The 27,175-nt window shown below is 43.2% G+C and overlaps 2 protein-coding genes across 6 annotated transcripts in view; one reads left to right on the top strand and one right to left on the bottom strand.

The window, feature by feature from the left end:
• The window catches only part of dcst2 (DC-STAMP domain containing 2), a 31,250-nt gene extending 14,020 nt beyond the window's left edge, over positions 1 to 17,230 (top strand). For 2 of the 5 annotated variants that reach the window (XR_015849511.1, XM_088326654.1), the window contains 2 exons: positions 16,237 to 16,448; positions 16,528 to 17,230. Coding sequence is in view for 4 of the 5 variants with exons in the window: in XM_088326654.1 (XP_088182780.1) it covers positions 16,237 to 16,416 (180 nt within the window). In the remaining variant the exon portion in view is untranslated. Of the gene's footprint in view, positions 1 to 7,628; positions 7,746 to 7,787; positions 8,120 to 16,236 lie in introns of those variants that run through there. The other 3 variants (XM_088326653.1, XM_088326650.1, XM_088326652.1) reach the window with 3 other exon arrangements.
• plin6 (perilipin 6) lies at positions 10,224 to 20,564 on the bottom strand. Its single transcript, XM_088326655.1, has 8 exons — positions 20,518 to 20,564; positions 19,222 to 19,264; positions 14,397 to 14,595; positions 14,235 to 14,317; positions 12,731 to 12,947; positions 12,483 to 12,664; positions 10,905 to 11,171; positions 10,224 to 10,804 (listed from the first exon to the last, which is right to left on the bottom strand). Exons 1-8 carry the CDS (start codon positions 20,556 to 20,558, stop codon positions 10,427 to 10,429), a joined length of 1,410 nt encoding a protein of 469 aa, XP_088182781.1. The 5' UTR covers positions 20,559 to 20,564; the 3' UTR covers positions 10,224 to 10,426.
• Positions 20,565 to 27,175: the final 6,611 nt, after the last annotated feature.

Genomic DNA, 27,175 nt, shown 5'->3' with positions numbered 1-27,175 from the left:
CAGTGGCCCCACCAGGTCAATGTTAACGTGGTCAAACTTCCATTCGGGGATGGCGAGTGATACCATTGGGGCCTTGATGTGACGGTGCACTTTGGCACGTTGACATGCCACGCATGAGTCGACCCAGTCCCGGACGTCCTTTCTCATCCCTTTCCACACAAACTTCTGGGCCACTAGCTTAATGGATGCTTTCCTGCCAGGATGAGACAGGCCGTGTATTGCCTCAAAAACAGCCCGACGCCAGCCAGCAGGGACAAGCGGCCTAGGCCAACCCATGGAGAGGTCACAACAAAGCTTGGCCCCTGAGTCTCCGACCGCAACCTCCTCCAGCCGCAAATCAGTGTCTGAGCTCTTGAGCGTTTGGACGCCGTTATCAGAAGCCTGGTCCACACTCATACTGGAATAATCAAGCCCCAATTGCACAGCGCTGATGGTTGCTCTGGACAGGCAATCCGCAACCACGTTGGACTTCCCAGCAATGTGTCTGATGTCAGTCGTGTATTCCGATATGAATGACAGCTGGCGCTGCTGGCGGGCGGACCACGGTTCGGACGTCTTGGACATGGAGAACGTAAGAGGCTTATGATCAACAAAGACGATGAACTCAAGGCCCTCCAAGATGAAACGGAAGTGGCGAATCGCCAACCAGATGGCCAGTAGTTCTCTGTCGAATGCACTGTATTTACGTTCTCTGGGGACCAGCTGGCGACTAAAAAAGGCGAGTGGCTGCCAAGCATTGTCAACCCACTGCTCGAACACGGCACCCACTGCAAGGTCTGATGCGTCTGTAGTCAGTGCGACTGGGGCTCCAGGGGCTGGGTGAGCCAGCATGGCTGCCTGGCACAGCGCGGTTTTTGTGTCCTCGAATGCCTTCGTCCTCTCAGCGGTCCATTCAACAGCTTGATTGGGTGACCTACCCTTGAGGGCCTCGTAGAGTGGGCGCATGACACTAGCGGCTCGGCGAATAAACCTATGGTAGAATGTCACCATGCCGAGAAACTCCCTGAGGCCCCGCGCTGTTGGCGGCTGAGGAAAGGTGGAGACGGCCTCTACCTTAGACGGTAGGGGGGAAGCCCCATCCTTGGTGATGAGATGCCATCACCAAGGATGGCCATGGTGACTGAGCTTGGTGAAGAGGTCTCTGAGGTGCTCCAAGTGTTCCTCTTCTGAGGAGCTGGCAACAAGGACGTCGTCCAGGTAGACGAACACAAAATGCATGTCCCTGAGCACTGAATCCATCAGCCTTTGGAAGGACTGAGCGGCATTTTTCAGTCCGAACGGCATCCTGAGAAATTCGAACAACCCAAATGGAGTTATCACGGCCGTCTTCGGTATATCTGAGGGATGCACTGGCAGTTGGTGGTATCCCCGCACTAGGTCCACCTTGGAAAAGAGAGGTTTGCCCGCCAGGTGTGCAGAGAAGTCTTGAATGTGCGGGACTGGGTAACGGTCGGGTGTGGTAGCCTCGTTAAGGTGGCGATAGTCCCCGCATGGGCGCCAGCCACCGCCTGGTTTCGGGACCATGTGTAGTGGAGAGGCCCAGTGGCTGTCTGATCGGCGAATGATGCCGAGACGTTCCATGTTAGCAAATTCAGATTTAGCAGCTGCCAGTCTGTCTGGATTGAGTCGTCGGGCCCTGGCATGAACCGGGGGCCCCTTGGTTTCAATGTGGTGCTCAATCCCATGTCTGGTCGTGGAGGCTGAGAAGGTGGGCTTCGCCAGACTGGGGAACTCGGCGAGGAGCCGGTGGTAAATATCACCGTCCAAGAGAGAACTGGACAGACCCTCAAAAATCCCTTTGTCGCGGACACACGCGAGAGAGGAGAAATTCAATGCGTCAACGAGGCGGCCATTTTTCACATCGACGAGTAATCCATTGGCACACAGAAAATCTGCACCAAGAAGAGTAAAAGCAATATCCGCAGTGACAAAGTCCCATGTAAACTGCTGACCCCTAAAACACACGTCCACTGTCCGTGGCCTGCATGTGCGGATGGGGGTGTCATTGGCAGAAGTTAATGGAGGTCCATGTGTCCCCCCCCCCACATCGTCCACAGTGGCAGGGAGGACGCTCCTCTGGGCGCCGGTGTCACACAAGAACTTTTGGCCGGATGAACAGTAGCCGGTTTCTTGCGCCTGCACTCACGGCCGCTACAGAGTGCAGGCCTTGAAGTTTCCCGTCGCGTTGGAGGTGCAAGGGGGACGGCACTTCTTGGCCCTGGGCCCAAAACGTGCATGGTAGTAACACAGACCTGACACATTCCGATCGTCAGTGGCCGCGTGTGCCTTGCTGGCTGGGGGCATCGCACTTGATGGTGTGTAGGTGCGTGTAGGGGCCAGCACCTCATGTGTGTATCTATGCGTGGCCAGGAAAAACCGGTCCGCTTCCTCTGCCGGTGCACGCAGATCTGTAATGGTTGTATTCGCAAGCGCCGTCTGGACATGCGGCGGCATGTGACGCAGAAAAAGTTCAGTGAAAAGAAAATGTGGCTCTTCGGTGCCAAGCAAGTTTAACATCATTTCCATGTGATCCGATGGCTTACTGTCTCCTAAGCCCTGAATAGCAAGGAGGCGTCGAGCACGCTCAGAATGCGACAGTTCAAAGATCCTGAGGAGATATGCCTTCAGTCCCTTATATTTATCCAGTTCAGGAGGGGATGTGATGAAGCTCACCGCTCTGGCTGAAGTTGAGCTCCCCAGAGCAGACACCACGTGGTAATAGCGAGAGTCATCATCAGTGATTCCGCGCAGGGCGAATTGAGCCTCTGCTTGTGCGAACCACGTTAACGCCGATGACTTCCAGAACTCGGGGTGCTTGAGAACGGGCGCGTATGCCATGTCGATATGCTCAGTATTATGCACGGCCTCGGAAACTTCCACGAGACTAATGTCGGGGTCACCAATGTAGCGAGCAGAGACGGGAGTCGTAGGCGGAGTGTCAAACAAAGGTGCCAACGAAAGCTGCTTTAATGACATTTAAACTTGCAATAACAAAACAAACACGAGAGTGGCTCGAGCCGGCCGAATTTAGAGTCCCCCTAGGAACTCGCTAACTAAACAATGGTTCCGTGGGTGAATTATGTAAAACCCACTACACACCGAACATTGCAAACGCCAACGATATGAATCAGGTAAAATGGAGGACAGAACAGTCCTAGTTGAAAAAGCTTGGGGGGGAAGAAACGTCAAAAGGACTGTTAGCATTCATTTCACTTCTACTGCACTTTTTTGCCTGTCATCAGTTGTGTGTTGGGCTACGTGTTTGCAGAATTTAGCAGTTAATTGCCTTTACCGGGTAACCCCACTCAATCAAATAAGCTAATGGTGATGGGAATTACGTCTCTTTTTTTGAGATGCGGCTTTTTCGGCTCAGCTCACTAAAAAGAGCCTGGCCTTTTGGTTCACAAACAGCTCTTCGGATTGTATTTGTTGTTTTAACCCATATATTGCCACATACTATATATATTATAATATGCAAAAAAAAAATTCTATTTGGGGACACATAAAGCTAAAAAAAAATACAACAATGAAAAAAGAAACAATAAATAAAAACAATAAAAAAGGTAAAATGTGAGAATAAATATGAAACGATAAAGGATAAAAAGTAAAAGGCTATAGAATCAAAACAACACAAGGAAAATGAGAAAAGGGAAGGTAAAAGCAGGAAAGAAAATAAGACAAAGAGGAAAAATGTTAGAAAAAAAGAGGAAAGCAGGTCCTCTTACAATACAACCTCTTCACAGATGCCTACCATGTCATTGGGCTGGCATATAAATTCCAGTTGACCCTTTCTTACACTCGGGTTGCATTTGAGCAAAGCTCTGCTTTAAATTGTGTGAAAACTAGAGTAACAAGCTCACTCTCTCAGGAATCTTTGGAGGCCTTCGTGCTAATGTACACTGAAAAGGAAATATTCATGTTTATGGACAATGATATTGTCATCAACAAGGTTGCAGAGAGCAGTTCTTTGCTTCGGAGGATTTGATGTTGATGTGTACTTGATAGGTGTGTAGTGAAGCTACTCCTTAAGAGTTTAGTGTAAGGCTTAACAATCTGTTGGAAAGGCAAATGCAATTTTGATTTCAAATGCCCGATACTGTACATAGATAAATATGTTATCAGCTATACGGACGCTCCCCTGCTTACAACCATTCGACTTAAATAAATGGGTAGATATAAACATTTTTTTTTTCGGGATGTCAAAAAAAATGCGGACATTGCTGTAAGTTAGATTTTGTATTATGTACACCATTTTCCGAGTACAGGACAGTACTGCAGTGGTTCTTTCCACCGCTACCGTCGTGTGTTGACGCTGTGAGAGGTCACGCAGCATCCACTCCGAAGAAGAAATCCGTCTTCTACTTCCTAGTTCGAGTTTAAACATTCATTACTGTTTTTCCGGCGCTAAGGACTTTAACGTTTTTACTGTTTAATATCTCGTGCATCCATTCAATAGGGTTGGTGTAAAGTGTAAAGAAGAGGCGAGCAGTTTCTTTTTAAATGAAAGTGGAATAAGAAAGATTGATGCGGTTGAGAAAATGGTTGGATTGCTTTTTTTTCGGCCACTTTCTACCACGGAGGAGGAAGTTGCCTAACTCTTGAAGCTCATCTTCCAAACATTAAGTTAAACTTAGCTTTATATATCTTTATAGAGCATATTATTCTTTGAAATATTTATTTTGTAGTACAAAACAATACAGTTTACTTATACAAGCCTTAAACATACTTATATAAACCTCAAACATACAAAGTTTATGAGTAGAGCAGCGTCTGTATTCTGTCACGGTTACCCATTGCCCTCACTTGGCCCCGTCCGTTTAGCGCCAGCTGATTTGTTTGTCGCTTGATTGGTTTCCCTCCTATTTAAAGTCAGTGCTCTCATTCACACCTTGTCAGTCCTTCAACGGACCTCTGTATTTGGAAGGTGTGTGTTTTGACTCTGTCCGGTATCGATCCCGTCTCTCTCGTCCTGTTTGATTTCTGACTCCAGTGTCTGGTATCGATCCCGTCTGTCTCATCCTGTCTGATATCTGACTCCAGTGTCTGGTATCGATCCCGCCTGTCTCCTCCTGTTCGATATCTTGCGCCAGTCTCCAGAATCCTGTATCGATTCCCGTCTGTCTCGTTCTGTCTGATATCTGACTCCAGTCTCCAGTATCTGGTATCGATCCCGCCTGTCTCCTCCTGTCCGATATCTTGCGCCAGTGTCCAGTTTCGATCCTGTCTGTCCCGTCCTGTCTGGTTTTGATCCCATCTGTCCGGTATCTGGTATCGATCCTGTCTGTCCTGTCCGGTATTGACCCCGTCTTTCCGGTATCTGCTCGTGTATCTGGTATCAATCTCGTCGGCCTCTGGCTTCCTGTTTTTCCACGCCGAACTTCTGTCTTACTAGTTCCGCCCGGCGATCACTGGCGTTTGTGTAACGTGCATGACTGCCCCATTCCCGTAAAATAAAGCTTGTTGTGTGAAAACGTTACTCATCTGGGTCCTCCTCCTGTTCGGGTTCTGACAGTATCTAAATCTTTATAAAATTTTCCTTTGAATTAAAATGCTAAAGTTTTTTTCTGTTAATTTATCAACTTTACCTGAATTTCATCATAAGAGCTTGCTGCTGTTCCATTCATTCAAATTCCTCCCCCATAGCTATGTGTGCTTTGGGTATAAAACTCCCGTGCTAAAAAAGGTGCCCACTCCAACCCTGCTCAGAGGCATGACAGACTATGTAGAATAAAAACATCATTTGTGTATTAAGTTTAATTCATTTACCAAATAAACCACGTAAACAATTATTTCCGTTATGTATCATTCACGAACGTAACGGCCTAATGAGCCTGAGCTTTGAATTGCATGAAAGACACTTTTTCTTGCCACTTTTTTTTTTTTTTTTTTTTTTTTTTGCTTCCCTCGCTTTTTTTCTATGAACGGGGTCTGTGATTGGTCAATATGCATATCTTCTCTGGCGGTGCAATACAGAGGACATAAAGACTCAAATTAGTCAGAGCAGGAAAAGGAGCCAAATTTGGACCAAATTGAATGATAGTTGTGCGCTAAGTGTTATTGTTTGCGTGTTTTTAGTGATTCTACGTAGTTTCAGTCCAAAGTAATTAAACGTTCATTTATTCTTTAACTTGCGGTTCTGAAGACTTGATCATAATTTGCATTTTTTCCAGGTAAATGTGTTTATTACTTTAAAGTTGCTCCATTTAAAATAAGTTACAAGTTTTGGATCAATAGGTAACTTTGTAGATGCTTTTATAGTAGTATACCTGTTTTAAATTATCCATTCTTTTTATGCTTAACAGTAATTTATTATTGGAAATATACCGATTCAAGCAGTCCTGGGCACTCCGGTCCTCGAGAGCCGCCTATCTTGCATGATTTAGAGGTTTCTTTTTCAACTCAAGTGATGATCAGCAAGCCGGCAGGAGCTTGTTACCAAACCTGGTGATTGAATTGACCTGGATTTTAGCAGAGAAACCATCAAAATCTTGCAGGAAACGCGGCTCTCGAAGACCAAAGTGCCATGGTCTGGATTTAAGAAACAAAACCAATCTGAAAAAACGTTTGGGAGAAGACTCTTTTTGGTAATTCGAGTCGGAAGAGCCAGTTCTCGAAAAAGAGCCAGAACGACTACTTCACACGGCTGAATGTTTTCACCGTCGGCATTAGAGTAAGGAAGGCAAAGCAAAACCCGCTACAATAAATGCTTGATCAAGGATAACATTAGCTAGCGCTCATGGTTCACGGATCCCTTAACCACCAGCGTTGTCAGGGCACCACTTCCAGTGGTGGTTCTTGGGCAAACACAGCCTGGCGGTGCCCATCCCTCCACAGGTCATTTTCAGAAGGGTAGGAGTTTACTCCCCCAAGTGAAACATGGTAACCATTGAGACCAGTAGCAGGAGAAGCCTCCTGAGCTGACTCAGATACAGCACCTTCATCATTTGGCCACCATTGTTTATAAATATTACAAACCAACTTTGTCTTCGTGACATATTATTGTCCTATAAAGAACTTTACATAAAGGGTATTTTGGTATCTATGTTGAAACTGTTTGTGTTTAAATGAATACATAGATTGATTAATAAAAGAAGTTTTTCCTTTGAAATTAAAAAATATTTAGAATAAGTGACATAAATGCATAAATTTTTTTTTTATTAAAAATACATAAATAAATGAATACATATCAAAATACCGGTAAATAAATGTTTAATAAAGACGTACGCTCCGAGCGTCCTAGTCTGGCTAAGAGGTCAGAAGCTACATTTGTTTTTATTCTGCCTGCAATGAAGAATGCTTCCAATGCCAGGATGGTTCTAGTTTGGCTATAAACGCTTGCAAAGACAGCGGGCAAATCAATCTAGTAAATCAACTCGAGTAATTCCATTTGAATTTTTTTTTTTTGTGTTGCTCACTATAATTCATACCGACTTTAGCGCACCGAAAGAATTCTGGGCGAACGAAGATGATACCGGTGACTGAGACGATCTGGATTTGAGCCGAAATGGGCAATGCAAGCAACAATTTGTAATTTCCTGTACAAAAAAGCGTACGGCATACGCAATTTGAAAGGATCAAAATACGCAAAAGTTGCCATGGTAACCGCCTCCCTGTTTTTGTCTTTGCAGGCGTTTTTTGCAAGAAATGTTTCAAGTGTGCGGGGGGCAGGTGTGACGTGTGCGCGCGCCCTGATACCTTTTTAGAGGACTGCGAGGAGGAAGTGTGAGTTAAAGAAAATCAAAAACGTAAGCCTTATTCTTTACTTAAACCGTTCGTACGTTTTAAAGTGACTCGAGTGAGGACGAGAACCAAGATGGCGGCCGTTTTTTCTGATGTGCGATCCCGACCAACGAGAAGACGAGACATTCGAGGGATGTTTATTGGAAGTGGGGGTGGCTGTTATCCGTATAGTTGGAAAAAAATGGTTTTAATATGATTTTAGCTTCGATACCAGTATGTTAATATTTATTAAAGGTGGTGTCTGTAATTTCAAAATATTCTACTTCTTGACGCCATTTTTTGTCTGAAGTCACCATTGCAGCCTCTGTCTGCCTGTATGGCGTGTGCATGTACGTGTCTATCTTTAGATTCGGGTAGAATAAAATCTTTTTTCATCTTTTTGGGGGTTTGGGTTGGCATCTGGACCATGAAACAGTCCTTTTCTTATTTTCACAATATTCATCCTGGAATAAAAGAAAACGTGCGTGAGATGACTTAACACCCCCATTTCCCCACCTTCTTTCCTCCAGCTTGATGCGCTGCATGTCCGGAAAACCGATGATAAAAGGCTCGGTCGAAAATATTGATAAAGGCTCTTTGAACTCAGTTGGGCACTGTTACCACATACTTAATAGAGAAAATATGTCATTTTAAACTTAAGGACACCCTAAACCAGGGGTGGGCAAACTTTTTGAGTCGCGGGCCGCATTAGCCTAAACATTTTTTGAAAGGGCCAGGAGTAGAAAAAAATGTTGATTACATTTTTTGTATATAGCGATACAGTCTCGAATACAAACCTCAGCAATACCTGAGTGTAACTCCTCTATGCTATTAGACAGGAAAGAAAAGCTACTGGACTTGTTCTAGGTTTGAGGAGTGGTAACATTTATTTTGTTAAATATGTTTAATTTCGGGCAGCATGGCGGGGCAGTGGTTAGCGCGTGTGCGGCACAGTTCTGAAGTCATGAGATCGAACCTTCCTGTGTGGAGTTTGCATGTTCTCCCCGTGGGTTGCGTGAGTTTCCTCCGGGCACTTCGGTTTTGTAAAGTAAGCTACTTTTAGTTATTGTATATTTCTCAGACTCCTATGTTACAAATTAACTTGCTATGAAATTAACTTTTTTAACCTGTTTTTCTATTTTTAATACACAAGTAATCATTCACACACATAGTCACATTAAAAGATCCACGTTTTTCAGTCATTTTCCATTGTATGTAATGTAATGCGTGACTCCATTAGATGTACTGCGCATCCATGACTTTTCAATAAATGCAGCTACTGAAACCGGAAGTAGTTGAGAGGGATTCGCTAGCTATCGGATCTCTCTACCTACTGCAGTAGCCTTTTTAAACTTCAATTCCTGCCTCTGCCTGAAGCACCTTTTCCGTTACTGGCTCCATCTAGTGTTAAAACTGAGAAGTGCAACAGAGTTCAAGTGCCATGTGCGGGCCATATTCAACTATATTTTCAGAATTTGCCAATAAAAACTGACCCGTAGTTTGGACACCCCTGCCCTAAACCCTGACCCCTCCTTTCACTACATAATTATCAATGTTTAGGTATACGCGTTTTTCTATATCTCTCTCTCATATATATATATATATATATATATATATATATATATATTCATTATCTTCCACTTATCCGGGGTCGGGTCGCGGGGCAGCAGCCTCAGCAGGGAAGTCCGGATCTCCCTATCCCCAGCCACTTCATCCAGTACATCGGACGGGATCCCAAACGTTCCCAGGCCAGCCTAGAAACGTAGTCTCTCCAGCGTGTCCTGGGTCGTGCCCGGGACCTCCTGCTGGTGGGACATGCCTAGAAGACCTCCCCAGGGAGGCGTCCAGGAGGAATCCTTATCAGATGCCCCAGCTACCTCACCTGGCTCCTCTCTGGGTAGGGGCAGTGGCTCCACACAGAGTCTCTCCCAGATGACTGAGCTTCTCACCTTATCTCTAAGGGAGAGCCCAGCCACTCTGCAGAGGAAACTCATTTTAGCCACTTGTATTTGGGATCTGGTTCTTTCGGTCATGACCCATACTTCATGGCCATAGAAGAGGGTAGGAACAAAGATGGACTGGTAAATCGAGAGCTTTGCTTTCCGGCTAAGCTCCCTCTTCACCACGACGGACCTGTACAGGGTCCACATGATGGTAGACACTGCACCAATCCGTCTGTCGATCTCCTGCTCCATCCTACCCTCACGCTCCATTCTACCCTCACTCGTGAACAAAACCCAGAGATACTTGAACTCCTCCTCTTGGAACAGAATCTCATCCCTTTTCCGGCTGAGTACCATGGTCTCGGGCATGGAGGTGCTGATCTCCATCCCCTATATGAATTATCATACTTTGAATTTCTTTTAAAACGGTCTTAGTGTGTCGCTTACATGCAAGTATATAGCATTTTTTTAAATGATTGAATTATTTATTTTACCACAGGAAGCGCTAAATAATAAACTGTCCGTAAAGAGAAACTCAACAAAGTTATGAGCTTCAGGTAATCATCAGAGGAATTCATTATTTTAATGTATTTTTCAGCTGCAAGCACAACAGCAAAATGGCAGCCTAAACTAGAGTGGGAAGATCCGAAAAGCAGAAATGCGTCAATTAGCACCAAGCTCAGTCAGGTTGGGTGACAGTCCTGACAGAGCTGGGGACAGGCAGCGGGCAGGGCGTTACTTGTCAGGGGGCTAGGCCTCGCTCGTCATTCGTCCTCATCATGAGCGGGGTCTTCGGACGCGTTTGGGTTGAGGTACTCGAAGGCCTTCTGGCTCTGCGCCACGAACTGCTTGAGCGGTGTGAGGAGGAGCTCTGCGGCGGAGGGCCGGCGCTGGGATGCAGCAGCGCCTTCGAGAGGCCCGTCTGCCTCCTGGTCCTGCTTCAGGCTGGGGCGGCGGCCGGAGGGGGTGTCGGGGCCCGGGCTACGAGCAGCCCTCGAAAACAGGCTGCGGCGCCGCCGAGGACGCCCGTCCATGGCCTTGAGGAAGAGGCTGTTAGCCGAACCGCGGCGGGACGAGCCTTCTGAGCGGAAGTCCTCTTGATTTAGGAAGTCTTCCACTTCCTTTTCGGACGGCTGCTGCAGCTGAGTGGGCAAATGGCGGAACAAGTTACCATAGAGTTAGTCTCAAAGGAAGAAGACGCCAGCGCTGAAAAGCAGAAAGATGGTGGCAGTGCTAGCTCACCATTTCGTAGAGCGGTGTAACATTGACCAGCATCTGCAAAAGGATGGCAGACAGCTGGCGCAGGTCCCCCAGAAGGTGACGCAACCCGGAGGGGAGGCGCCCCGCTTGCCGAATCGGGCGCAACTCGGCCAACGCCGCTGCTAGCGTCGCTGCGCGGTTGAAGCCATCCTCTCTCAGGCTCTCGGCGCTGTACACCAGCGCCACCAGCAGCCGCCGCAGGTACTGCAGCAACTCCCCCAGCAGGTCTAGGACGGCCCCCAGGCCCACCTGCAGGGAAAAGGTAGAGCGGCTGTAGAATGATGCTTTGCTACCTGGACGCTCAAATACACCCCTGCCCCCCTTCTATCGACAGGATGACAAAAGGACCCTGAGATTATCGGTGTACCAATGCAAACTGGTACTCCCAAGAAGACATTGATACAGATGTGTCAAACTTGACCTTGGCCAACGTGGACTCTGTGGAGAACTAGCTTCAATGCCGAGATGCCATCTTGGCCAACAACCCAACCGGACAGATACACTAGAGATCAAGCTACATCATCTGAGCTGCTAAGACAGCGGTGGAGGTGGAGGTCTCTCTTGGTCTCGTTGAGCCCTTGTAACTCACATTTGGTACAGGTAGAATCCTATTTCAAAATTTTCACGAGATTATTCCTATATATTGTTGATAGATAGTAAGGAGGAGAAGGATGAGAAAGGAAAAACCCAGAAACTGTAAAATATATATTTTAAGTTAAACAATTTGCTCGTTTCTAAACGGACTAACAAAAAATAGTTGTTATAATGATGAAGGATATGATAATTTGTTAAATAGATGGATGGAAGATGACCAAAGCAACTACGTCTCCCTTTCTTTTTCCTCTATCTCAATTCATTTCTCTCTCTCTCTCTCTCTCTCTCTCTCTCTCCGACAAGGCCCTTGTATGTAACAGAAAAAACATAACTGCTGATTGGTGCTGGGGACAAACACTTCGAAAACGCCAGAGAAAATCTGCTCTTTTCTCTCATTAGCCATTTTCACTTTCCACAATATAATAATAATAATAATAATAATAATTTCCTTGTATTGTCATTCTGTGTAACAATGTACACAGAACGAAATGTCGATTGCACCTGACCCGTTGTAGCGAGCCGATGCAGCCGCAGCCAACAGAGGGCGCCGCCGACCACTTTTTAAGTCTTAGGAATGACTCGGCCGGGGCGCGAACCACCGACCTCCCAGTCTCAAAGCGGGCGCCTTACCATCTAGGCTACTGAGCTGGTATACCCACCACTCTGTAAAATCAATCGTATTCCAATTAACCACCTGTTGAAATGTTTGATTATTGAAGTCTGAATAAAACTAATAGTATTTTTATCGATCAACGGTATTATGGTTTTACCAGGAATCAGTTATTCAGCGGGAAAACCACGAATGAATAGATAAGTGTAGCTCCTTCAAAATTATGAGACTGATCGTCGACATGTGGTAACTGCAATCAATGAAATCCTAAAACTATTTCCTTCCAAACACAAAGATAAAAACACGACATGTAGGTGTTCATGGTTTGAGTCGCACCCGCTCAGGTCGGCACCTACCGCTTGGACGGTGTCCCCAAGGCCGCCGATGGCGTCCTCCAGCTGTTCTTGGAGCTTGGCCATGCGGTGGTACAGCTGCAAGCCAACAGCGAGGAAAAGGCTACGCATTCGCGTCCACAAACCGGGCTCGTCCTCCTCGTCTTCATCCTCGTACTCTTGGACCCGCCTTTCCCACTCCCGACCTGGCGGGGGTACAGCATCAACAAATGGCCCCGCCCGAAAAACCATCCCCGGCGGCAGTAACTCACGCAGCGTTGGCGGCAGCGGCATGTAGTAAGAGCTGGCGTTCTCCAGCCGGCCCAAAACCTCGTCCAGGCCCGACCAGGCCACGCGGCCCACCTGCGAATCCTGCAGCTGCTGCAGTGCCCCCCGGGACAGACGCTCCACCGTCTCCAACCCGTCCGACACCCGCAGCTGCACGTCGTCCAGCGTCAGGAAGAAGGCATCCTTCAGGTGGCCTGCCACCTGGTTGGAGGGCATACCGCGTTACTGACGCCACCAGACAAACATTGAATAAAACCCCCTAAGTGCCATGAGACTTTGTCCGGTGCGTTGCAGGGAGTTTCCCAACGTTATCTTTGCAAAAAGGCATGCCATTGGTCAGTATCTTTGCCTCCTTTGAGCTGAGTAACTAATACTAGTAGGTGGCAGCAGATTAACATTTTATTTTTTTTATGTACTAAATTTACGCTCTTAAGATTGTACAAGGACCTTTATTAAATATATTGATTTGTTTAAGGAAGCTGTTTAAGATTACACAATATAAATATGTACTAAAGGTTATGCTACTGGTATCAAAAAAATGATCACAATGTCCTGGCTGAAACCACAACCTCCCGACATAAAACAATGGAGACAAATTAAAGCAAATGTACATTACGGAAAAAATCACGGCATGACTTCAACTGAAACTAGATCAATTCGAGAAAAGATGGAAGTTTATCACACAATTTTTACTTGATGTCTAAACACCTCAATTTTTATTTTATTTATTTTATTAACATTTTTTGTTGTTTCTTTTGTTATTCATGGGTATGTCAATTGTATATATTTTTTTGTTTGTGTTGCTGTATTATGGAGGAATCAACCCTCTGTCAAAATGTGTGTGAGAAATAAAAAGGTTATAAAAATATTTAAAAAAAAATTACACAGCAAAAAAAAAGTAATAAACGACCAATATAAAGAACTGGAATAATAAAGAAAAGCAGGTGTGAAAACAAATTATGCGCAAGAGGGCACTATCCAGCCACTCTCCCCAGGTTGGCACCTTTTAGAGGGGAACGGTGTGTCATAATATTGCTTGTTTTAATGATTTCTCTCTCATTTTACAAAAGAAATACTATTTATAATTGTGATTTTTTTCCCCCCAAAAAAACAAGATATATTATAAAATTTGAAAAAACATTATGAATAAATTGATCCAAAATTACAGCAAAGCGATTACCTAAAATTAAAAACCTGTGTACATTCCCTGTCACAGTGACCACATATGATAAGAAAACTTATACTCACAAAATATAGTTTCTATTTAGGCAAACATGATGTTTTAAGCTTTAAAAAGCTGCTGCCGAAAATTAATTTTGGAACATTTTTAAAAGCCGAGGTCCCTTGAGGTTTATAATAAAAAAAAAAAAAAAGTGCTTTGGCGCAAAAAAGGTTAGTAACATGGGACCAAAGCATATGCGGATGAGGAGGTGGGGCTTAATTTGTGTCTCCGCCCCCGTAATTTAAAAAGAATAAGAGGAAGGAAACCTGCTGAGTGGACTGGTTGAGGATGGGGAAGGTCCTCTCTAATTGGTCCAGACCCAGCAGAGCAAAACTGTTGGCCGCCTCCACTGGAAACAAACACAAAGACAATTAGCATTAGAGTAGTGCTCACTAGCATCATTGCTAGTTCTGTCTCTTCTTACTTACTCTGAGGCCTGAAACTCCTCATTATGGGTGTGGCCCTGTTCAAGGCGGCCATTGAGGCGTTGCGGACCCCTATCTCGGCCACGCCTCCTACCAGGCCCAGCAGTGGGTAGCGGTCTTTAGCCTCCGCATAGACCCAGCTCACAGATTGGACGGCTGAGCGCACCAATGGGAGAAGCGATACCCTCGCAACGGCGCTTGTCTGGACAGGGAAAAATATATATATTTATATTGGTCAAACTGCGGCCTGAGGGCCACTTGTCCGACCCGACTTGTCAGCACTTTTTACTTTTCACAAATTCCAAGACTTCATGGAATTTTGCTAAAATGTCTTTAATTTGGGCTGAGTGAATGATGGCTGCATCCTCCACCCTGCTATTTTCCTGGAAACCCTCCTTCTCGTCTCTTTACTCTGAACTGTGACGGTGACACGAAGAGCATGCTGGGAGCACACATGCGCCAGTAAAAACTCTGGGAGCGGTGAATAGCAGCACGTGCTGTACTTTGTTTTTGACTTTGTAACGAGGCAATATTTTCCCGTTTAGGTACTTTGCAACCTGAAACTTTCGTATGTAGAGACATTTGTAAGTAGAGGTACCATGCGTCCACCATCAAAGCAATCTGTCTACAATATGTATCCTAAATACCTAACTCCATTAGGTATTTTCACTTTTAACAGCAATTAAACACATTTCATACCTCAGTATCTATGCTGTGAAAAAGTAATTGCTCCCTTCCTGATTTCTCTGGGTTTTTTTCATATTTATTACTTCCAAAGGTTTCATATCATCAAAGCAATTTTTGTATCACACAGAGACAACCCAAGGAAATATAGAATTAAGTTTTGAAATGTTGAGCACATTTATTTAGTCAAAATAATAAAAACCCAATGTGAAAAAGTAATTGCCATGAACCTAATAGTGAGTTGGGCCACCTTTGGCAGTAATGGCAGAAATCAAATCAATAATTGCTAATGAGTCTTTCACAATGCTGTAGAGGAATCTTGGCTCACCCTTCTCTGTAAAATTATTTCAAATCTGCCGTCGTGGGGGACTTTTCAGCATTAACTGACCGTTTAGTCACACTACGGCATCTCAATTGGATTTAAACCTGTACTTTGACTGGGTCAATCCAGAACCTTTTGAACTTGCTGGTGGGTTTCGGATTGTTGTCTCGCTGCAGCACCCAAGAACTGAACAAAATTAAATTTGAATTGAATTGCATTCATTGTCATTGATATCCGCGTTGTGAAACATTGTATGCAACGAGATAAGGCATGGCACTCCGAGGTAAAACATGTAAGAGATAAAAGACTATCAGGATAAATAAGCAAAATAATTACGACGTGGTGCTTAGAAAACTGGCCTATGTTATAATAATAACGTAAAAAAAAAAGAATAGCGCAAAAACATTTATTAGCAGAAAAAAAAAAGATATAATTCACAAGGTATATATTTTCGCAGTTTCATTTATCAACAAAAAAAAGCTCAAAAAAGTTTGTTTTCTCAGTTTTGAGCGTTCGTTTGGAGCAAAGGCCCGAGGGAAGAAGCTGTCTGAGCCTGTTTGTCCTAGTTTTAAAGGACCTTTAGTGCCTACCAGATGGGAACAGGTCAAAGAGGTGGTGGCTGGGGTGGGAATTGTCTTTGATAATGTTAATAGATCAGCTACGGTATCACAAGCTAGCAATGTCTTTTGGACTGGGTAGACATCAGCCGATGATCTTTTGGGCTGTGTTGTTTTTCCTGTCCGCTGCCTTGCTCCCAGCATACCACACAGTGGTGCCCTAGGCCAGAATGCTCTCCACTGTGGCTTCGTAAAAGGACACCAGCAACTTCTATTCCAGGTTGTTCTCCCCGAGAACCATCAGGAAGGGGAGACACTGCTAGGCCTTGCCCAGCACAGCCCAGGTGTTGGCAGACCAGGAGAGGTTGTCAGAGATGTGCATGCCCAGAAGATTGAAGGAGTGGACCCTCTCCACACACCCTCCTTTGATGAGGGCTTTGGTTTGTGCTTGCACTACTGAAGTCAAGTATGGTCTTATAAGATTTTGTGGTGGTGAGTATTAGTTTATTAGTCAAACAATTTGTTACCAGCATCTCGATCTCCTTCCTATATGCCATCTCATCTCCATCAGGGATGAGTCCTACTAAGGTGCTGTCGACAGCAAACTTCGCAATCGTGTTTGTGTTGTTGGTTGGTGTACAATTCGAGGTATACAAGGTGAACAGTAGAGGGCTCAGGACACATCCTTGGGGGGATCCAGTGCTTAGCGCCAGGGTGTAGGAGATGTAGCGGCCGAGTTTTACAGCTACAGATGGAGGAGCAGAGCCCCAGTTGTGAGAGTTTCTCCACCAGGATCTCCAGGACGATGGTGTTGGTTCAAAAGCGTTTGAGTTTTCGGGCATGAACTGATGGCTGGACGTTCACCTTCAGGATCTTCTGGTAAACACTAGAATTCATTATTTGGTCAATCACAGCAAGTTGTCCTGGTCGTGAGGCAGCAAAGCAGCCCCAGACCATCACACTACCACCACCGTGATTTACTGTTGGCATCGTGTTCTTTTTCTCAACACTGTGCCATTTTTACACCAGATGTAACAGGCTGCACACCAGGGGCGATTTTAGGTACAAAGTTGAGTACCCAGAATGTCCGGCTGGTTACTTTTTGATTTTGGATGATTCAAAACTGTTCAGGAGTGTCACTTCTTTTCACATATGGCCAAATAGGTTTTGATTTTGTTGTGCCTTAATGAATATAACTCAACATTTTAAAACTGCATTTTGTATTTCCTCTGGGCGTCTCCATGTGATATTAAAATTACTTTGATGATCTGAAACGTTTGTGAGTGATGAATATACAAAAACAGAATTCAGGAAGGTGGCAAATACGTTTTTGCAGCACTGTACTAGTAAACTGAAGGGGCAGTGTGCAATATTTAGTCCCTCATAGCGTTACAAAAAAAAACCTTCATTCAGTAAAAACAACATTGCTTTGGATAATAGGCAAAAATACATGAAGTATCACACCAATGTTAATTTGTATAAATATCCATAAATTGAGAAAACGTAATTTCTTTTACATAAAGGGAACACATGCTTAGTAGTCGCCGCCATGTTTGTCTGGTATCTTGCTGCTATGCTAAGCTCATTTGGAATTGCTTTTCGCTCACATTAGACAATACAGTGCCATGTAGAGATCGAATATCAATAACAAAGTGCCTTTAAGTACTTGTATTAAAAAATGTTTTTTGGGGGGACAGCTTTTTCCCGTTGAGTGTTTACGACAATAATACTATTCCGTGATTGCTACCAAAGAACCACAAAACTATATATCAAATTTAGTGCTTAAAAACGGGGATCCAATATATTTTTTGCTCTCATTCTGAAAAAAATGAGTAGTGCGAAGAAAATACTATAACAGAAATACTACAAAAACACAACTTCAGTGACATTACAATAATACTGCTTAAAACAGTACAAAAATAAGATATAAAAAAATAGGACTACAGAAATACAACTACAGAAATACTAAAAATATACAACAAAAACACTAAAACTACAGAAATACTGCTAAATCACCACTACTACAGAAATACTAGAAATACATAACCACTACAAATTACTACAAAAATGCAACTACAGAAATACAGTACTACATAGTAATACTATCAAATATGAAATGTAGTGGTTAGGGACCTAATATTGTACATTGTTTCGCTTTAAATGTGAACATTCTTATCTTATTAAAAAAAAAATGGAAATAGACATAACATGTAGATTTCTGCATGTACTCATAGGGAAGGTCTCCAGGACCGCCTCCTTGGGCTAGATTTTCAACCTAATGCGGCCTACCCCTCAAAAAGTTTGCCCAACCCCATACCTGTCAACTTGTACGTTTTTGCCGTACAAAGTACGTTTATTATGCATTTAAATACGTGTACGACGTACAAGAAAATCTGTACGGAAAAATGCAAATTTGTCAATTATGGGTACCATCCAGGCCACACCGACTATCACGAAACGGCAAATCAATCAAGTCAAACGAGTTCGCCGCGGTAGCCTCTATCTCGTTATCAGTTTTTTTAGTCGCAAACGAAGCAAGCGGTTTGATGCTACTATGCACATGCGTCTGCTTACGATCATCAAGTCGCAATGGCCGAACCTGATTTAAAACACCGTAAGTCATTCTGATCCGAAAACAACAGGCGGGGTTGATTGAGTAAACATCAGATTTCTTGTGGTAGTTGTGTAGTGAAAGGAAGTCTGTCTCTTTTTAGAGAACCGGCCTTTTTGGCTCAACTCATTAAAGAGAGCCGTCTCTCAAACGGCTCACTTGCTTTGATGCATTATATTACGAATTATTATGTTGTATAAAGAAGTTAAGAAAAAAAGGAAGTATAGAGGGGGAAAATGAAAAAAGACTGGTTTGTGGTTATCCCTCTAATCAGTATATTACCATCAATATTTTAATGCAGAAAATGAATTAATAATTTGAATAAGAAAATTCTAGTTAATTATATTTGCATGTACTTTTTCCTTCTACAGTGAACGTACAAGCTACTTAATTTTTGAACTTTTTTTATAATAAACCTCATTCATGTCGAGCAACTCAGGATCTCACAACAAAATGTTAATTAACAATATATATAACGAGACACATGTACAAGATAACATGTTAAACTACATAAACAAACACGTTTGAAAAAAATATGGTGTAAGATTATTTTGTATTTTGTAAGGGAAATACGACAGTTTGTAAGGGCATGGAGCCCTGGAGCTTGACAGGTATGCAACCCTGGGTTGGAGCGACGTGCCCACCCGGCCTTACCTGGTGATCGCGATAGGCAGACATGTCGTCTCTTTCCCCAAATCTATGGGATCACAAAGACAGAAATGAGGTCAGAGAGGGTGGACTCGTCAGACCGTGACCCAATTTCTTTGAATTTCTCATAAGTCTTTTTGGGTCTTTCGGTGGCATTTGAGGGACGTCTTTGACGGCATTTTGGGACGCGGTTGCAGAAAACAACGGCGCCTCTTATTGGCCGCCATCTTGCCGCCACAAACGGGTCGTCTTGTGGCGGCGGCATGAGGTAGTCAGCTGCTTTGCCGACTTCCGCAGCCAATCGGGCGTGCAAATTGCCACAAATGCTCCTTTCAAACGCCCGCCACGCCCTCGTCACGACAGCCGCCAGCATCGAGTGCATAAACCGGGTCAGAAAGTGCCAAAATTGGACCAGACGGGTCCCGATTCCGAGGAGAGCTTCTCAATACGTTCGCCTCAGAAAAACCAAAACGTTAGTGACCACACCACTGTGAAACTTTGCGTCTTAAAGGGTTTCACAACTCTAGAGGCGGTGGGGAAGACTCGTGTTCTCAAAAATATTCGCCGTCAACCCCACCGGAGGCTAAAAAACAGATCCAACAGGAATGCTTGGACAATAAAAGCCCCAATTTGGTGCGCTCGTTAGACCGCAGAACATAAAATTGTTCCTACCAAGCTGTCTGGCGACGTTTTTCTGCGTCTTGTCCCCAACCTCAGCCAGGACCGGCTGGAGGCGACGGAGCCCGATTCGCCTTCCAAAGTATTCAATGTCAACTTCACCGGAGCCTGAAAACCAAACCCAATTAAAATGCTAGGACGATAGAAGCCACAATTTGGTGGACTTGTCAGACCGCAGATGTCCAGTTCACATGAATTTGTCCCTGCCAAGTCAACCGATAACGACCCCAGCCAGAACCAATTGGAGGCGATCGGGCCCCACTCGCGTTTGCAAAATTTTCAACGTCAACTCTACCGGAAACTGAACCGTAAATGACCGTAAATGTCCGCTTCATACGAATTTATACCAGCCAAGCCGTCTAACGAAACATTTCGGAGTCTCGTCCTTGACCACGGCCAGAACAAGCTGGAGCGATCGGGCCCGACTCTGGTTCGCAAAATATTCAACGTCAACTCCACCGGAGACTGAAAACAAATCCAACATAAATGCCGGGATGATAAAAGCCAAAATTTTGTGGATATTGCAGATATCCACTTCAAAACCAATTTGCCCCTGACAAGCCATCCGGCGCCGCCTCCGGCGTCTTGTCCCCGGACCCTGGCCAACCAGACCAGAAAACTCACCCCATGAGCCTGTCAGATTTCCAAACAAAGCCGATCCGCATTCCAGGTGGCGCCGAGCGCTTGTGAGGCGGGCAGGACGCCGGACCTGGTTTTTCAGGAGGGGACGGCGGCATGACGTGATTGGACAGCACGTGTTACCACGTCAGCTGCCGGTTGCATGAATCGAGTCTTTCTTGGGACGGTCTCGACTTTTGCAATCAATCCTCAACCTCGATCTCCTTTTTGGACTGGGAGGGGTTGACTTTTGCATGAAAGAAGAGCAAAAGAAAAAAAACAGTTAGTGTCCTTAGATAGCGGGAGTCCAAATCAGACAGTAACCATAAAGTAAAGAAAATGTGCCCGGGGCCAATCATATACAAGAATCCCTTTTCGTGGAGGTTGTGTTCCAAAAGGTCCTTCGGTAGTCCAAACCCGCGAAGTAGAAACCTTTATTTCTTCATTCATTACTCAAGTGTACATTGAAACTAAAGAGGTTCCTGAAGCGAATATCAGATCAGGAAATATTTGAGCTACTTACTGGATCTATAGAGGAACTTTTTAACGGCACAGTGTGTATGATTTGACTGAGAGATGTTGGTGTATTGTGTAGCCCAGGGGTCTCAATCTCAATTGGGTTGGAGGCCGCGGAAGCTTGGATCCAGGTGAGGTTGGGCCAAATTGGGTTTTCCACAAAAACAGCGCCGATAAAAAATATTCCGATGTTATTCATATTCATCCACTAGATGTTGCTGCAATGTGTAGCGCAACCAAAAATGGAAGGAAAGGAAGACTACAAACTACTGAAAGTAGGCAAAAAGAACCCTTTTCTTCCATTTTTTTACCCAGCCTTTCTTAAAGAAAGACAAAAAGATTTCTTTTAAAAAAGGGATAAAAATTGGGAAGAATAAGAAAAAGGCAAAAAGGAAAACGGGAATAAAAAAAAAAAAATTAAAACCCAATTTTCTCTATTCTTTTTTAAAAGTTTTTCTCGTTATTTCTTAATTTCCAGTTTTTTTTTTAGTTTTACTTTTGTCTTATTTATTTTTCTTCATTTTCCCTTTTCTTATTTTGGTCCATTTTTCTTTATTCTCTTATTTCTCCTATTTATAGAGTAATAAGTTATGTTTTGAACACCGTAATTTGTCTCCTTACGTTGTGATTTTAGCACTCGTTTTTGGTGGCACGACAGAATACACTGACATCTAGTGGGTAAATAATACCCACTGCCCCTTTAACTTTCATATTAAGGCAGGCGCCTCAGACTATCATTCTGGGGGCTGCGATTAACCCCTGGCCTCTGAGTTTGAGACCCCTGGTGTAGCCGAACTGAAAATAAATGCTGTAAAGCCCAAGGAAGATTACAAAATACAGACTCAAAATTACCAAAAAGGGTCATTTTTCTTCCTTTTTTCCCCCAGCCTTTCACATGGCTTTTTGGGGTAACCAAGGCAACAAGATGATTGTCAAGAATGTCAAGTCCCTCTATCTGGTAAAAATGCACATTTATATGATATTTCATGTATTTTTGCTTATCATTCAAACAAATATATTTTTTAACACTAGGAGGTGCCTGCTAATACACACTGTCCCTTTTAGTAAGACAAGATGGAGCGTGTCCATTTTTCACAAAAATGAATCTCGATCATTAGAAATCTATAAAAATATCTACTAGGGCAGGGGTCAGGAACCTATGGTTTTGCAGGCTATATGTGGCTCTTTTCATGAGAACATATGCCTCAGATGTAAAAAAGAACTCGGGCAATCTTTTACTGTATTGTTGCAATTGGAGCCGATTGTCACACGTGCGAAGCCTAGACAATACTCACTGCCTGAGGGGTCTGGACACAATTATAACTAGTTTACAGTCAAGGTGTCACACCAACAGACCCTGTTGTGGCTGTAACCAAATAATACTTTATATGGAAGCTCATTAAAAAGGTCAATTGTCATTGTTGGGGCACTTTACGATGAAAAGCCACATAACAAACTTTAAACACCCAGAAGCTCTAGCAAAGCACATAAAATACTTTGGTTGGGTGAGCAGCAGGACAAGCTGTACACAGGGCGTGCTCACTCCTTCCCTTCGCCCAGCACTGTCTGCACTGAAGTTAACTTGGTATCCTCTTTGACAGAATTTTGTGACATTTTTATAAAATTTGTTTGCACCTTATTTTCAAAACATTATTTAGGACAAACATGACATTCAAAATGAACCTCAACACTCTTAAGTAACTATGGGAGACAAATTTTAAGTGGTACAATAATGTTGATATGGGACACAGGCTGTGGCATTATTATTTCAGAGTTTTTATCAAATCCTCTAACGCACATATGTCAGAGTCAAGGCCCGCGGGCCACATTAGGCCCGCGAGAGGGTTTTACCTGGCCCGCGTGACGATATCAATACATTATTAGATCCGGCCCGCAGGCCGCTGCAAGCCAGCAGCCCGCAGTATGCATGAATACTACATTTCCCACAATGCAACAGGGACGCGCCGAGCGGGAGCAAAGCGGGAGGCGGTTTGATTTATTCAGCAGTCGATCAGCAGCAGTCATTAGCATAACAGCAAAAATTAGCCCACAGATACCCATCAACAATGGCTAAACGGAAGGTGGACACTGAAAACCGGGGCTTTCAAACAAGGTGGGAGTTGGAGTACATGTTCACGGAGGTAGCTGGAAAACCTGTGTGTCTGCTATGTGGAGAAAGTGTGGCGGTGATGAAAGAGTATAATATTAGACGGCATCATGAAACAAAACACACGCCTCAAACAAGTAATGTAGAGTTGTAGTAATACAGTACTGTATATAAATGTATGTAAATACAGTAATAATACAGTAATGTTTCCTGTGCAATTACACATTTGAAGTTTTTACTCCGTTCAAGTTTAAAAGTTAAATATGCACATAAAGAAGGTCTTGTTTTTTGTTGTTCCCCTCGGGAATTTTAAAGCTTTATTGTCTATGTTGACTATGTTGTTTTTGTTTGCCGACTCTGTCCTGGGAGTGTTTCTTGTTTTTCGGCTTTTCATGGAAAATAGATCTTGATGTGGACAACAGTCTTTTGATAAAATTGTCTCCTATTTAGCAGAGAAAATGACTTTTGATTGTTATTATTTGTTAATCAGTAATTCCTTTTTTTCACACTAACCCAGAGAAAGCACAGAAAGGAAAGTCAATGTACATTTGAGCAGGACAGATGAGGTCCAGTGTGTTGATTGCTATTGGTTTTAAGTAACAAGAGATTTTTGCACTTTATTTTATTGTATTTCGAGGCAATATTTCTTTTTAATAATTTCAGATGATTGAATGATAGAAAATGGTTATGAGTTGTTGTTATGAGATATGTTATGAGTTTTTTATATAAAGGACATTTGTATTTTGTGCCTGCTGAAATTAAAAATGACTGACAGAGTCATAAGAAAATATTGCTTTATTTATCCAATCATATTGTAATATATTTGTTGTGTTTTCAGTAGGTTAAATCTTGGTTTCAGTAAAGATTGGACAGTCCGGCCCTCGGCTTGTAGCCAAATGTTTTATTTGGCCCTCCGTCCATTTGACTTTGACACCCCTGCTCTGACGTCACACCAAGAAATAAAATGCTCTGAAGAATTAGCTTTTGTCTGGAAAACGGGTTTGGCAGTTTTGATAAATTTGGTCTTAAAATATTCGGTGTGTGGCTCTGTCTCTCTCTCTTACCGATTGAAATATTTTAGCTTTTTCGGCTCTTTAGGTCAAAAAGCTTCCCCTCCACCTGTATTAGGAATTCCTTCAACAGCTCAAATTTGATGAGCGGCACAAAGTGTAAATTTGGATACAGAAAAAAAGATTTTTTTTGTCAAGAGCAAAAGTGATGAGACGATCATCTTGCAAAATATCGATGCTGTTTTTTTTTTTTTTTTAAATGAGCTCGGACACTTGGTGGGCCTGCTAACTTCAAGGTATCATCTAATATTTGACCACTAAATGTCATTTTAGTGTATAATCCAACTAAAAACTAGTGCTATTAAGCAAACTAAGATTACAAACTATGGAGAATCAAAGCGACTAGCAAACACAAATATTATTCCCAAATCAATTGAGTGCGAGGCCCCTGGTTTAAGTGTTATAATCCAATAAGCAACGAGAAATGGTTTTTTTAGTGCTTCAAAGCAAACATTTAAACCTACAAAGAGAAAGGGGAACAAACTTCTCATGATTCGTACATCCTTTTCAGGGCCAGACTTAGGCACTTTGACTTTCAAGGCCAATTTCCCAATTTGTCCAGTACCATTAAAAGATGGTGTGAGGTGTATTTTGCAGCGCCACAAATATATCTGCAATTAACATATGCAATTGCATGTGCATTTACCAAGATATACCTGTATGATTTTCAGATCTAGAGTAAATCACAAACAATTTAGGGATTTAAATAATACAGGTGTAAATGTTGGAGACAAATCTCTCCCTATATAGGTGTTAAGCTACAAATGCAGTAATACGTAGCCTAAATTTGGAGTAGCAGGAAATTCTTCCCAAATACAATTTACCACTGGAAAACTCTACCTTCATTTTTTGCATGGCCCATTATTAATGGCCATAACTGATACGTACAATGGAGGGAAAGGAGTAACAAGTCAACAACCAATTGTGCAAGTTCTCCTTCTTAAAAAGATTAGAGACACCTTCAATTGTCCACATGGGTAAACATCAGCCATGAGAGACGGAATGGGGAAAAAAACAGAAAATCAAATTGTTTGATTCTTAAAGAATTTACTTCCAAATTAGAGTGGAAAATGAGTATTTGACTTTCAAAAGCGTGTTGATAAGAGAGTACTCGGTTATTTAATTTTTGCTATTTATTTCCCTTTTATTTTCTTTGTTATTGTATATGTGTGTCTTGCTGTCGGTCACCCCTCTTGCGGGATATGACCAAGGTAGATAGATAGACTTTCAAAATTGGTTCTACTTGTTACCTGTATTCATGGTATCTTTATCGGTATAAAAGATACATGTCCTCAACCTCGGTCAGTCAGACTCTTAACTCCACTGTGGCCAAGACCAATGAGTTGCTGAACGACCTCATAAACAACATTGTAGATCAGGCTGGGAAGACTGAATCTGCAATAGGTAAATGATTGGTGTAAGGAATACAATTTTGGGAGCAATATTAGAAAATGGAAGACATACAAGACCACTGATATTCTCCATAAATCGGAGGCTCCATGCAAGATTTCACCCTGTGATGTCAACATAATAGCAAGAACGATGAGCAAAAATCCTAGAACCACCACGATACAAGTAAATGACCTACAGAGAGCTGGGACCACAGTCACAAAAACTATTATCAGTTACACAATGTGACACCAGGGAATCAAACCCTGCACTCACAGACATGTCCCCCTGCTGAAGCCAGTACACGTCCAGGCCTGTCTGCTGTTCGCTCAAGAGCATTTGGAGGATCAGGAAGAGAACAGGGAGAATGTGTTGTCAGATGAAACCAAAATACAACGTTTTGGTAGAAACACGAGTTATTGTGTTTGGAGGAAAAATAATACTGAATTGCATCCCAAGTACACCATATACTCTGTGAAACATGGGGATGGAAATATGATGCGTTGGGGCTGATTTTCTGGAAAGGGACCAGGACGACTGATCTGTGTAAAGGAAAGAATAAATGGGGGCCAGTTATCAAGAGATTTTGAGTGAAATCACCTTCCATCAGCAAGGGCATTTAAGATGACATGGCTGGGTGTTTCAACATGACAATTATCCCAAACACACTGCTAAGGCAACAAAGGAGTGGCTTATAAGAAGCATTTCAAGGTCCTGGAGTCCCCAGATCTCAACCCCAATGAAAATCTGTGGAGGGAGTTAAATGTCCGTTTCGCCCAACGGCAGTTCAAAAACCTTACTACTATATGGGAGATCTGCATGGAGGAATGAGCCAGAGTACCAGCAACATTGTGTGAAAGGTTACAAAAAACATTTTGCCTCAGTTTTTTGCCAAAAAAGGGCACATAAAGTATTGGGATTAATTTTTGGTGTTGACCAAATCCATATTTTCTGCCTTGATTTAAAAATTATTTAAAAATCAATTCGAATTTCTGTTTTTTTTCTCCATATTCCGGTTTTCATGGTTGGAGTTCACCCATATTGACAATTACAGGCCTCTCAAATATTTCAAGAGGGAGAACTTGCACAATTACAGTAGTTGACTCAATACTTATTTGCCCCACAGATTCCCTTGCACGAATACGCATTTTATAGAGCCAAGTTTAGGTGTAGCATGCAACAGTCCATGACCCGTAGAGGGCACTGTTGCTTCACAAGACATTACCATTCACACCATATCAGCTGCTGTTAATAATGAGGGAAGAGATGCAATGGCAATGCGGCGCTACCAGTCTGCAATATCTTTAAGCAGACTTGTTGAGAAACATGGCAACAATTTCAAGCACTTCACCCAAAATCGAACCACTTTCCTTGAACACAACATTAAAATTCAAGCTTTTTCAAGGATTTCAAGCGCCTGTACAAACCATTTCTCCTAAAAGAAAATGATGCTGAAAACGAAAAAGGTTTGCACCATGACACCAAACATCAGTCACTCAAAATATTCAAAGCACAATGCAGAAACAAATGTAGCATTTATTTCATGGGAGGAAAATCAGTAGTGTTAAAACAGGAGCCTCCA

Source organism: Urocampus carinirostris, chromosome 2 (genome assembly GCF_059441175.1).
Source record: "Urocampus carinirostris isolate Australia breed hairy pipefish chromosome 2, RoL_Ucar_1.0, whole genome shotgun sequence".
Classification (NCBI taxonomy): Eukaryota; Metazoa; Chordata; class Actinopteri; order Syngnathiformes; family Syngnathidae; genus Urocampus; species Urocampus carinirostris.
This window is presented reverse-complemented; position numbering and strand designations above follow the sequence as displayed.